Source organism: Tachysurus vachellii, chromosome 12 (genome assembly GCF_030014155.1).
Source record: "Tachysurus vachellii isolate PV-2020 chromosome 12, HZAU_Pvac_v1, whole genome shotgun sequence".
Classification (NCBI taxonomy): domain Eukaryota; kingdom Metazoa; phylum Chordata; class Actinopteri; order Siluriformes; family Bagridae; genus Tachysurus; species Tachysurus vachellii.
Window position 1 is genome coordinate 1,076,709 of NC_083471.1, and position 13,496 is coordinate 1,090,204.

The 13,496-nt window shown below is 42.6% G+C and overlaps 3 protein-coding genes across 3 annotated transcripts; all 3 read right to left on the reverse strand.

Annotated features, from left to right (window-relative positions):
- Positions 1-432: 432 nt before the first annotated feature.
- LOC132854858 (trace amine-associated receptor 1-like) lies at positions 433-1,464 on the reverse strand. Its single transcript, XM_060883501.1, has one exon. The coding sequence runs from the start codon at positions 1,462-1,464 to the stop codon at positions 433-435; it is 1,032 nt and encodes a 343-aa protein (XP_060739484.1).
- A 7,159-nt stretch (positions 1,465-8,623) lies between these two features.
- LOC132854881 (trace amine-associated receptor 1-like) lies at positions 8,624-9,655 on the reverse strand. Its single transcript, XM_060883529.1, has one exon. The coding sequence runs from the start codon at positions 9,653-9,655 to the stop codon at positions 8,624-8,626; it is 1,032 nt and encodes a 343-aa protein (XP_060739512.1).
- A 1,378-nt stretch (positions 9,656-11,033) lies between these two features.
- LOC132854815 (trace amine-associated receptor 1-like) lies at positions 11,034-12,278 on the reverse strand. The gene has a single exon (XM_060883437.1). The coding sequence runs from the start codon at positions 12,210-12,212 to the stop codon at positions 11,181-11,183; it is 1,032 nt and encodes a 343-aa protein (XP_060739420.1). The 5' UTR covers positions 12,213-12,278; the 3' UTR covers positions 11,034-11,180.
- Between the last annotated feature and the right edge of the window lie 1,218 nt (positions 12,279-13,496).

Genomic DNA, 13,496 nt, shown 5'->3' on the forward strand with positions numbered 1-13,496 from the left:
GTGTATTGTATTAGTTTTTTATGTTGCCTCTTGGCCATCATTGTAAATGAGAACTGGTTCTCAATTGACTCATCTGGTTAAATAAAGAAAGAAACACAGGGCCATGTACTGTAGGTTTGGATTTTGTTTTCCCTTCATAATAAAAACTGCATGTTGTGTTTTAATTGTGTTATCTTTAACTAATATTTAAAGTTGTTTGATCTGAAACATTAACGTATGACAAACATGCATAAAAATGACAAACCAGGAAGGGGGCCAACACTTTTTACACCACTGTCTATATAACATTTATTATTTGAAGTGCAGTTTGTGTATAGTTAGAAGTGTGAAGGTATTAATCAAGAATAGAGGGAATTGAGGCAGCAGATATTACCCACCAGTGCTTTTTAAACAGCTTTATGCCAAGAACATATTTTATTTTCGAACGATCAATTAAAACAGTCTGATGTGTGAAGAATCATCTAGAAATATTTCACCAGATAGAATGACTCTAAAAGCTTGTCTGAACCAGCTGTAGAAAAATGCATACACTATCGGATTACATGTTGAATTCAAATATGCCACCCAGATTAATAAATCAAACACAATCGGAGGAACCGAATGTCCTATAAATGGATCTATGGAGATACAGAGAAAAAACGGCACCCAGGATGTCAGAAAAACTCCCACAATTATAGCTAACGTTTTCGTGGCCTTCCTTTCGGACTTACTCATGGTAGCTTTTTCTTTGGCCGTCTTCATCTGCGCATTTGTGGATCGAATTGCACGAGCTTGTCTTTGTGCTGTGTGGAAGATTTTCACGTACACACAAAGCATGATTACTGCAGGGATGTAAAAGCAGAGCATAGGAAACACCACAGCTCCCACTTTGGCTTGAAACACCATACATGCACCTTCACAAACAAAGTTACTGTAATAAAACTCTTCATTTCCAAGAATATTGAGCTCCAGAAATATCATTCCAAACCCAACAAAGACAGAAATGCTCCAACACACAACAATCATGAATCTAATGGTAGTAGGAGTCATTTTACTGTAGTAGAGAAGCGGATGACATACAGCATAATATCTATCTAAAGAAATAATACACAGGTTTAAGATGGACGCAGTGCACACGGTGACGTCCAAACTGCTGTGTATTTTACAAAAGGTGCTTCCTAAATACCAGCAAGTTTCCACCGAGCGTATCATGCTAGGAGGCATCACTATTCCTCCTACAAGCAGGTCAGCAACAGCCAGAGAGAGAATGAGGTAATTAGTTGATGTGCGCAGCTGCCTGAAATGTACCACAGTTATAATCACAAGCAGGTTTCCGATCACAGTGATAAGAGAAGACGTGCTAAAGAGGATGTAGAGCAAAAGTCGAACTTCCAGATGATAATCAATCTTCAAACACGAGGTATTGAGGGAACTGAAACAAAGTGAAGGCTCCTCTGGAATCTGCAGATCAATGAGATTGTCCATCTGCTGCACTCACAGTGCCTTCCAGATCTGGAGAAAATTAATATAATGACCAAGTTATTGCATTACAACATCATTAATATAACATCATAAGCAGTATTATGTAAAAATCTAATAGTATTACATTAAAATTTAATAATGTAAATGATTGTATTCATAACAACTCATTATACCTTGCTCTGTACCATGTCAAGGTAAGAAACCATATAGAAGAGTGTCTAAATTTATAGTCTGTCAATAGCAAATAGTCTAATTAATCCCTGACGGAGCATGATGGGGGTGGGGGGTGGGGGTGGGGGAGGACAAACCACCCAGTTTACAGAGGATAATCTAGGGAAGGTTCCTTGAGGTTTATTTCATTATTTATAGGTCTGTTGATTTGGGACAAGAGACAATCTGTTACACAATCTGGCTGTGAGGGTTCAAATTCTTTGATACCTTTTTCCAGACGGCAGCAGGGTGAAGAGATTGTGTGAGGTGTGTATGGGGTTGTTCATAATGCAGTTGGCTTTGCAGATGCAACCTGTGATGTAAATATCTGTGATAGAGAGAAGAAAGACTCTAATTACCTTCTCTGCTGCCCACAATACTGCAGGATTTTGGGGTCCAAGATGGTGCAATTCCCAAACCAGTCATTGATGCAGTTGCTCAGGATGCTCTCACCAGTCTCTCTGTAGAATGTATTAAGGATGAGGTTGGGAAATGGGCTTTTCTCAGCCTTCAAATAAAGTAGAGACACTTCTAGACATTCTTGGTGATGATAATGGTGCTGGTGTTAAGGGACCAGGTGAGGTTCTCTGCCATATGAACACCAAGGAATTTGGTACTCTTGATGCTCTTTGTAGTGCATCCGTCAATGTGCAGTGAAGAATGGGCCCTCCATGCTCTACTGAACTCAACAACAATCGTTTTTCTTTTATCCCCATTCAGAGAGATGTGGTTGGCTCTATACTAGACTGTTAGCTGTTGTACTTTCTTGCAGATGAAACCCACCACAGCCTTGTCATGGGCAAACCTGATCATGTGGATTGAGTTGTGCACTGCCGCACAGTTGTGATTCAGCAGAGTGTACCTGGTCTGGGGTGGGGATGGGGTGATGGTTGGGGGTGTGAGTGGGCGATGGGGGTAGGTCCAGTGGTGGAGTGGTTGTAGGTGTTCAGAGTTCAGACTGGTGATGTTGGATATGCTGGTTCCCTATCTGGATTAACTGAGGAATATCACTTAGGAAGTTCAGGACACAGTTGCAGAGGGAGGTGTTCAGGCCCAGCAGACTCACCTTTTCAGTCAGGTGATAAGGAATGATCATGTTGAATGCTGAACTGAAGTCCATGATCAGCGTTTATACATGTCATTTTTTCTGCAGGTGGGTAAGGCCCAGATGGAGTGTGATGGCAATGGTAATATCTGTAGAGTGGTTGGGACGATACATGAACTGCAGAGGGTCCAGTGAGGGTGTCAGCAGGGTTTTGATGTGCCTTATTTACATTTACATTTACAGCATGTGACAGACTCTCTTATACAGACAAGCAACATACAAAAGCAACATACAAAAATGTATAGCAACAAAAATGTATAGCAACATACAAAAGTGCTTTTAAGTCTCTATCATTGAGTAAATTAATGCTGGTTCACTAGGTTACAGATCTAAGATACCATAAGACTAAAACACTGTTCAAATTTTATTTATTTATTGATTTATTTATTTTTAAATACACACATACAACAAGCAGGGGATAAAGTGCTACCCTTCGGTTTCATGAAAAAGTAGGTCTTCAACCGTCATTTGAAGATAGCCAGTGACTCAGCTGCTGGGACCCCTAGGGGATGGTACCAGAACAGAAAAGTCAAGTCAAGTCAAGTCAAGAAGCTTTTATTGTCATTTCAACCGTATATAGCTGTTGCAGTACATAGCGAAATGAGACAACGTTTCTCCAGGATCATGGTGCTACATAAAACAAAGACAGAGCTAAGGACTTGTAAGTTGTCTTGTCTTCTAACTTGTCTTAGCCACATAAAGTGCAATTGTGCAACCTGGTGCAAACAGTGCAGGACAAGACAAACAAGACAGTGCAGGACAAAAGACAGTGCAGACAAAAAGTTACAAGACATACAAAAAGTACAAAAAAATACAATACACAAAAGACAATAAACAGTAAACAGAAACAGCGCCGACCGACCAGTGTAAATACTGTATGTGAATACTGAATGTTTAAACAATATTTCGTGCAGTAACATTAGAATGAACACAGTTTCTTAGCAGCAGGTCCTTGGGATAATATATAGAATTGTGCAAAAAGCAGCAAATGAATTATTGTCTAGTATGTGCAAAACGGCTAAAATGTTGGACAGTTTGTGCAAAACAGCAAAAAAGGTGTGCAGAACAGCATGTAAACAGTTTGATGGATTGTAATCAGAATGTAAACAGTTTGATGTGTCAGTGTGTGTGTTTTGTGTGGGTCTGTGCAGTCCATACAGATGATGTGTGTGTATGTTGTGCTCAGTACAGTTCAGTTCAGTTATTGAGAAGTCTGATGGCTTGTGGGAAGAAACTATTACACAGTCTGGTCGTGAGGGTCCGAATGCTTGTACCTTTTCCCAGATGGCAGGAGGGTGAAGAGTGTGTGTGAGGGGTGTGTGGGGTCATCCACAATGTTGGCTTTGCGGATGCAGCGTGTAGTGTAAGTGTCCATGATAGAGGGAAGAGAGACCCCAATTATCTTCTCCGCTGTTGTCACTATCCACTGCAGGGTTTTGCGATCGGAGATCTTACAGTTTCCAAACCTGACAGTGATGCAGCTGCTCAGGATGCTTTCAATGGTCCCTCTGTAGAACATGGTCAGGATGGGGGGAGGGAGATGTGCCTTTCTCAGCCTTCGGAGGAAATAGAGACGCTGCTGGGCTTTCTTGGTGATGGCGCTGGTGTTGAGTGACCAGGTGAGGTTCTCCGCTAGATGAACACCAAGAAATTTGGTGCTCTTGACGATCTCTACAGATGATCCGTTGATGTTCAGCAGAGAGTGGTCGCTCTGTGCTCTCCCGAAGTCCACAACCATCTCTTTAGTTTTATCCACATTCAGAGAAAGGTTGTTGGCTCTACACCAGGCAGTTAGTTGTTGCACCTCCTCCCTGTATGCTGACTCGTCGTTCTTGTTGATGAGACCCACCACGGTCCTGTCATCGGCGAACTTGATAATGTGATTCAATCTGTGCATTGCTGCACAGTCATGAGTCAGCAAGGTGAACAGCAGTGTACTGAGCACGCAGCCTTGAGGAGCTCAGGTGTTCAGTGTGGTGGTGCTGGAGATGCTGTTCCCGATCCGGACTGACTGAGGTCTCCCAGTCAGGAAGTCCAGGATCCAGTTGCAGAGGGAGGTGTTTAGTCCCAGCAGGCTCAGTTTCCCAATGAGGTGCTGAGGGATAATTGTATTGAATGCTGAACTAAAGTCTATGAACAGCATTCGTACATAAGTGTCTTTATTGTCCAGGTGGGTGAGGGCTAAGTGGAGGGCTGTTGCAATGGCATCGTCTGTGGAGCGGTTTGGATGATACACGAACTGTAGGGGGTCCAGTGAGGGTGGCAGCTGGGTCTTGATGTGCCTCATGATGAGCTTCTCGAAGCATTTCATAACTATGGGTGTGAGTGCAACAGGACGATAGTCATTGAGGCAGGACACTGTAGACTTCTTTGGACAGGAACAATGGTGGTAGTTTTGAGGCACATAGGAACAACGGCACTGCTCAGGGAAATGTTGAAGATGTCAGTGAAGACATCTGCTAGCTGTTCTGCACATTCCCTGAGCACCCTGCCAGGAATCTTATCTGGTCCAGCAGCCTTCCGTGGGTTAACTCTGCATAGAGTTCTCCTGACGTCGGCCGTGGATAGACAGAGTATCTGGTCGTCGGGGGGAGGGATGGTCTTCCTTGCCGCTACGTTGTTCTGCGCCTCAAACCAAGTGTAGAAGTCATTCAGCGCATCTGGGAGGGAGGCGTCGCTATCACAAGCAGGTGAAGCTGTCTTGTAGTTCATGATCGCCTGTATGCCCTGCCACATGCGCCGGGTGTCTCCGCTGTCCTGGAAGTGGCTGTGGATTGTCTGGGCATGTGCGCGCTTTACCTCTTTGATGGCTCGGGACAGTTTGGCCCTTGCTGTTCTTAGGGCCACCCTGTCCCCTTTTCTGAAGGCTAGGTCTCTAGTCCTCAGCAGCATACACACGTTAGAAGTCATCCACAGCTTCTGGTTGGAGCGTGTAGTAATGGTCTTGGAGACGGTCACGTCATCAATGCACTTGCCGATTTAGCTGGTCACTGTTGACGTGTACTCCTCCAAGTTGACGGAGTCGCTGTTGGTTGCAGCCTCCCTGAAGATGTTCCAGTCAGTACACTCAAAGCAGTCCTGAAGAGCAGAGGTGGCTCCTGCTGGCCAGGTTTTCACCTGCTTCAGAACCGGTTTTGAGCATCTGATGAGTGGTCTGTATGCTGGAATTAGCATAACAGTGATGTGGTCTGAGTAGCCAAGGTGGGGGCAGGGCTGCGCATGGTACACGCCGGGAATGTTTTTGTAAACAAGATCCAGCATGTTTTCACCTCTCATAGCGAAGTCCACATGCTGATGGAATTTAGGGAGCACTGACTTGATATTTGCATGATTGAAATCTCCGGCGGGGGCACGATGGCTTAGTGGTTAGCACATTCGCCTCACACCTCCAGGGTTGGGGGTTTGATTCCCGCCTCCGCCTTGTGTGTGTGGAGTTTGCATGTTCCCCCCCGTGCCTCGGGGGTTTCCTCCGGGTACTCCGGTTTCCTCCCCCGGTCCAAAGACATGCATGGTAGGTTGATTGGCATCTCTGGAAAATTGTCCGTAGTGTGTGATTGCGTGAGTGAATGAGAGTGTGTGTGTGCCCTGTGATGGGTTGGCACTCCGTCCAGGGTGTATCCTGCCTTGATGCCCAATGACGCCTGAGATAGGCACAGGTAGTTTGGATAAGCGGTAGAAGATGAATGAATGAATGAATGAATGAATGAAATCTCCGGCGATGATAAACAGTCTGTCGGGGTGAACATTCTGTAAGTCGCTAATAGCTCCATATAGCTCACTTAGCACCTCTTTAGCATTAGCGCTAGGAGGAATGTATACTCCGAAAATGTAAACAGTAATAAATTCTCGTGGTAAATAAAATGGTCTGCATCTAACAGTCACAAACTTCACTGACGATGAGCAGTAAGTAGAAACAAGCACAGAGTTCCTACACCATTCCGTGTTGATATAAGCACACACCACCACCGCGAGTCTTACTGCACAGAGCTGCATTTCTATCGGATCTAAATGAAGTTAGCCCTTCCAGCTGAATGGCTGCGTCCGGAACGAGCCACATCTCCACGAAAACAAACATGCAGCAGTTTCTAATCTCTCTCCGTGTAGAGCGCTCGAGTCGAATGTAGTCCAGTTTATTGTCCAGGGAGCAAACATTGGCTAGTAGAATGGACGGGAGAGCCGGCCGGCTAGGGTTTGTTTTTAGCCTAGCACGGACACCCGCCCACTTACCGCGCTTCCGCTTCCTCGCACACTGGCCCGCTTTCGACTGTCCCCTCTCCTGGTCTCCGGTATCAGGCGCCACCGAGGACTGGAGGCCTGGTCTCCGCAGCAAGCCGAAGTCACGAAGCCTGTCCAGTACATCATCGTGCAGTCTTGTAGGAGACTTACCTCTTACCCTGAGAGATGGTGGAAGCAGTGGAGCAGTGCTGTAGAGTTGAGGGTGCAAGGTGCAGTGCAAGAAGTGATAAGGGCTTTGAGGGCCCTTTGGCTTTGGCTTTTTGGGCTTTTTGGCTTTGTAGGTAAGCATCAGTGTTTTGTATCTGATCTGGCAGGAATGTTGTCTGGTCCAGCAGCCTTACATGGATTAACTCTGCATCATCTTTCTCACATCAGACATGCTAAGACAAAGCACCTGATAATTGGTAGAAATGGTGGTCTTCCTCCCCACCACCTCATTCTGGACCTCAAACCACACAGAATTAGTTCAACATATCTAGAAGGAAGGTATCACTGTGACATACAGGTGAAGTTGTCCTGGAGTCTGTGATCTGCGGGATGTCCTGCCACATCCACTGGGTGTCGCTGATATTGTGGAAGTAGCTATGGATTCTCTGGGCACATCTTCTCTCATGTGCACCCTTTGCTTTCTCTGACCTAACCTAACCCTAACTCTAACCCTAATCCTAACCTTGTCACCTGCTCTGAAGGCAGAGTCTCTTCTATTCAGCAGCACACAGACCTTTGCAGTTATGCCCGGTTTCTGATTGGAGTGTGTGGTAATGGTCTTGGAAGCAATCACATGATCAATGCACTTAATGATGTGTCTGGACACCACTCCAGTGTTTTCCTCAAACTTGTGGACTTGCCAGTGGTTGCAGCTTCGCTGAACCTTCAGTAGCTGTACTCTTATATGAACTTGTCTGTAACAGGTTCTTGGCCTAATGCTTGTTTGGATCCTGGCTTATTTGTACTACAGTGAGGTTACACTTTTCAGTTGTTGCTATAAAGCACAAAGCAAATGATCCAAAACACACCAGCAAGTCCACCTCTGAATGGCTAAAGAAAAACAAATGAAGACTTTGGAGTGGCAGAGTCAAAGTCCTGACCTGAATCCTATTGAGATGCTGTGGCAGAACCTTAAAAAGGCAGTTCATGCTAAAAAACCCTCCAATGTGGCTGAATTACAACAATTCTGCAAAGATGAATGGACCAAAATTCCTCCCCAGCTCTGTAACAGACTCACTGCAAGTTATCACAAATGTTTCATTGCAGTTCTTGCTGCTAAGGGTTGGCCCTACCAGTTATTAGGTTTAGGGCGTGAACTTGTGTTATCTTTGACTAATATTTAAATTTGTTTGATGATCTGAAACATTTAAATTGTGACAAACATGCAAAAAAATTACAAATCAGAAAGGGGGCCAACACTTTTTACACCACTGTCTATATAACATTTATTATTTGAAGTGCATTTTGTGTATAGTTAGAAGGATGAAGGTATTAATCAAGAATAAAGGGAATTGAGGCAGCAGATATTATATTACACACCAGTGCTTTTTAAACAGTTTTATTTTACCTGTAAAAATGATACATGCATTGAGCCAAGAACATATTTTATTTTCAAACGATCAATTAAAACAGTCTGGTGTGTGCAGAATCATCCAGAAATATTTCACCAGATAGAATGACTCTAAAAGCTTGTCTGAACCAGCTGTAGAAAAATGCATACACTATCGGATTACATGTTGAATTCAAATATGCCACCCAGATTAATAAATCAAACACAATTGGAGGAACTGAATATCCTATAAATGGATCTATGGAGTTACAGATAAAAAACGGCACCCAGGATGTCAGAAAAACTCCCACAATTATAGCTAACGTTTTCGTGGCCTTCCTTTCCGACTTACTCATGCCGGCTTTTTCCTCGACCGTCTTCATCTGTGCATTTGTGGATCGAATTGCACGAGCTTGTCTTTGTGCTGTGTGGAAGATTTTCACGTACACACAAAGCATGATTACTGCAGGGATGTAAAAGCAGAGCAAAGGAAACACCACAGCTCCCACTTTGGCTTGAAACACCATACATGCACCTTCACAAACAAAGTTACTGTAATAAAACTCTTCATTTCCAAGAATATTGAGCTCCAGAAATATCATTCCAAACCCAACAAAGACAGAAATGCTCCAACACACAACAATCATGAATCTAATGGTAGTAGGAGTCATTTTACTGTAGTAGAGAAGCGGATGACATACAGCATAATATCTATCTAAAGAAATAATACACAGGTTTAAGATGGACGCAGTGCACACGGTGACGTCCAAACTGCTGTGTATTTTACAAAAGGTGCTTCCTAAATACCAGCAAGTTTCCACCGAGCGTATCATGCTAGGAGGCATCACTATTCCTCCTACAAGCAGGTCAGCAACAGCCAGAGAGAGAATGAGGTAATTAGTTGATGTGCGCAGCTGCCTGAAATGTACCACAGTTATAATCACAAGCAGGTTTCCGATCACAGTGATAAGAGAAGACGTGCTAAAGAGGATGTAGAGCAAAACCCGAACTTCCAGATGATAATCAATCTTCAAACACGAGGTATTGAGGGAACTGAAACAAAGTGAAGGCTCCTCTGGAATCTGCAGATTAATGAGATTGTCCATCTGCTGCACTCACAGTGCCTTCCAGATCTGGAGAATATTAATATAAATCAGTCTTTGGCATTAGAAGCTCATTATTAAGAAATATTATATCTGTAATAAACAAATGACCTTGACTAATATACTATTTATAAGAATTCTAATGTTCATCATACCTTTTTCTGTACCATGTCAAGGAAAGATAACCAGAGAGAAGAACATGTACATTTATAGTCTGTCTTAGCCAATAGCAGTCCATCGGTTTAATCCCTGATGGCGCATGAGAGGAGACATACCAAAGAGTCCAATATCCAGAGAATAATCTAAAGTTTAATGAGGTTTATTCCATTAAAAAACATGCAACATGGATGTATTCTGATTGTAATCTAGGCCATAACATTTGAACACAATGGGTTTGTAATTCAAATGAGCTCCAAAAGGGGCTTACTGTACTTGCAGACTATCCTAATTGCAGATATTTTTACACAGAAGCGGTGCAACATAGTGAGCAGAAGAAGGACACAAATGCAGAACCTCAGAATTTGCTTTATTAAGTCAAATCCAGAAAACAGTGTTATTGTTCACAGTGGTGGTCAAAACACAGGCAGACTCCAGAATATTTACAAATCTCAAAGAACTAACAGACAAAGATCTAGGAAAAAGGAATCAGAGTGAAACACTGAAACCTAGGCTTGGACAAGTAAACAGTGATATGGCCCAATGAGATAAAGAACAGCAGAACATAAATAAACTAACAAATCAGGTTAAAGCATGGACAATGTGAATACGATCATAATCAACACAATGTGGGAGAACAATGAGGACATTTATGGGGTCATTAGCCCCAGGGTAGAATATCCAGGAGCACTAGATACTGCCATTAGCTATAAAGAAGTAAAGCCTGATAAAATAATCCTCAGTGTCTTTCTCTTGACAGACCTACGATCAGTCAGGTTATGTAATATCTCTGTAACAGAAGTTTAGTTTAATGTAAATCTTGGTGTTTGATCTATTTGTACTATAGTGAGAATACATTTTTCAATACTTATTATAAAACACTTCTATACGTCTCTATTATTAAGGGTGTGGGCTAAAAGAAAAAGGTGCAGAACACAACAATGATGTCCACATCTGTTTAATAAATAATTTGTATGGCAGGTCATAAACAGTGTCATTTATAAACACAGTATGTTAGTGCTTACGGAGCAAAGTCTCCATGGAAATTTCTTATTCGGGTACCAGAAGGACAAGTTCACCCCCAGCCACATGGTGTACAGCCCTAGACTACATCAGCCCTAAGCTGAAATGCACACACACATTTTTATGTATGTTATATATATATATATATATATATATATATATATATATATATATATATATATATATATATATATATGAGCGATGATCACTGTAAATAACATTAATAGAAACGAAGCTCCAAAGACATGTGCGCACACAAGTGATTGTAAAAATAGAGGGTGGGAACAGAACAGCTGAAATAAATGTTTAATAGAATTAAACCAGGCCATAAACAGTTAGAAAAGAGCCATTAAAAAAGTCTGGTGTGTGAGGAATTGGCTCGAAATATTCCCCCAGATAGAATGACTCTAAAAGCTTGTCTGAACCAGCTGTAGAAAAATGCATACACTATCGGATTACATGTAGAATTAAAATATCCAACCCAAAGAAATAAATCAAACAGAATCGGAGGAACCAAATATCCTATAAATGGATCTATGCAGTTACAGATAAAAAACGGCACCCAGGATGTCAGAAAAACTCCCACAATTATAGCTAACGTTTTCGTGGCCTTCCTTTCCGACTTACTCATGCCGGCTTTTTCCTCGACCGTCTTCATCTGTGCATTTGTGGATCGAATTGCACGAGCTTGTCTTTGTGCTGTGTGGAAGATTTTCACGTACACACAAAGCATGATTACTGCAGGGATGTAAAAGCAGAGCATAGAAAACACCACGGCTCCCACTTTGGCTTGAAACACCATACATGCACCTTCACACACAAAGTTACTGTAATAAAACTCTTCATTTCCAAGAATATTGAGCTCCAGAAATATCATTCCAAACCCAACAGAGAAAGAAATGCTCCAACACACAACAATCATGAATCTAATGGTAGTAGGAGTCATTTTACTGTAGTAGAGAAGCGGATGACATACAGCATAATATCTATCTAAAGAAATAATACACAGGTTTAAAATGGACGCAGTGCACACGGTGACGTCCAAACTGCTGTGTATTTTACAAAAGGTGCTTCCTAAATACCAGCAAGTTTCCACCGAGCGTATCATGCTAGGAGGCATCACTATTCCTCCTACAAGCAGGTCAGCAACAGCCAGAGAGAGAATGAGGTAATTAGTTGATGTGCGCAGCTGCCTGAAATGTACCACAGTTATAATCACAAGCAGGTTTCCGATCACAGTGATAAGAGAAGACGTGCTAAAGAGGATGTAGAGCAAAAGTCGAACTTCCAGACGATAATCAATCTTCAAACACGAGGTATTGAGGGAACTGAAACAAAGTGAAGGCTCCTCTGGAATCTGCAGATCAATGAGATTGTCCATCTGCTGCACTCACAGTGCCTTCCAGATCTGAGAAGGTAAAGTTCAGACTATCGCATTAACATGTGATTAGACTAATGTAAAATAATCTAATGATCTTGACTGGTCTGGTGCATAAATAGTGCAGAGTACGTCAGAGCTTTACAATTTATAAAGTTCTTAACATTTGTATTAATAATAATCCATCATACCTTCCTCTGGACCACGTAGGTGATGTTAACCCAAGAGAAGAACATCTAAATTTATAGTCTGTCTTGGCCAATAGCAATCTGTAACATTAATTCCTGGTGGAGAATGACGGGCAAATAAACAACCACCCTAACGACAGGAAACCAGGATGATGTATAACACTAATCTGAAATAATTGGAAATAATCTGATAAATGTGCAATAAAACTTCAATGCTTTTAGTGACTTTCATGACACTCATTAACATGGAGAACCAAGAAGAACCATGACAGAGAACCTGGTGCCTGGTGACTTTACAGGAAGCTTGTGGTGTTTCATACACAGTCAATGCCTTTCGTCATCAGAAGCACTGCACAAATTCACCCACTGTTTGCTCTCTGTTGTAATTTCCATGAGTTTCTTTCATAATTGGAGCATGAGAGTAGCTGTGATGACCTTCTGTGTGCAGTGTGCACAGTTTGGGCCAAAACCATATGGAAGAGGGATTAAAATCCCAGACTTTCCTTAGGGTTAATGTGGAGCATTTTCAGATCCCTGCGTTCTCTTAGCAACAGGGGAAATGAGGGCATGTTGCCCAGTGTACATGGGATTTAAGGGGCATTAACTAATATGACAATATGCTCATTAATAGCACAAGACTGAATTCAGACAATGCCTCAGTCTCTGAAGGTCAGAACTCTTGAGAGTAAATCAGCCATGCATTCTGGGTGGAAGGGACAGAATTTTCTCTCCTGGTAATAAGTGTACGGCTGATGAACTGATGATCTGTGAGCTGATGTATGCAACGGAGGGCAGAGGAGGCAGAAACTGGTGGGATTTTGGGGGGAAATTCAAGCCAAAACATTTATTTTTAATTTTAACATCATGATGTAGAAAAAAAATGCATCATGTTACCACAGTGAATATTTTAGATTTCAGGGGGGCACGGTGGCTTAGTGGTTAGCACGTTTGCCTCACACCTCCAGGATCGGGGTTCGATTCCCGCCTCCACCTTGTGTGTGTGGAGTTTGCATGTTCTCTCTGTGCCTCGGGGGTTTCCTCCGGGTACTCCAGTTTCCTCCCCCGGTCCAAAGACATGCATGGTAGGTTGATTGGCATC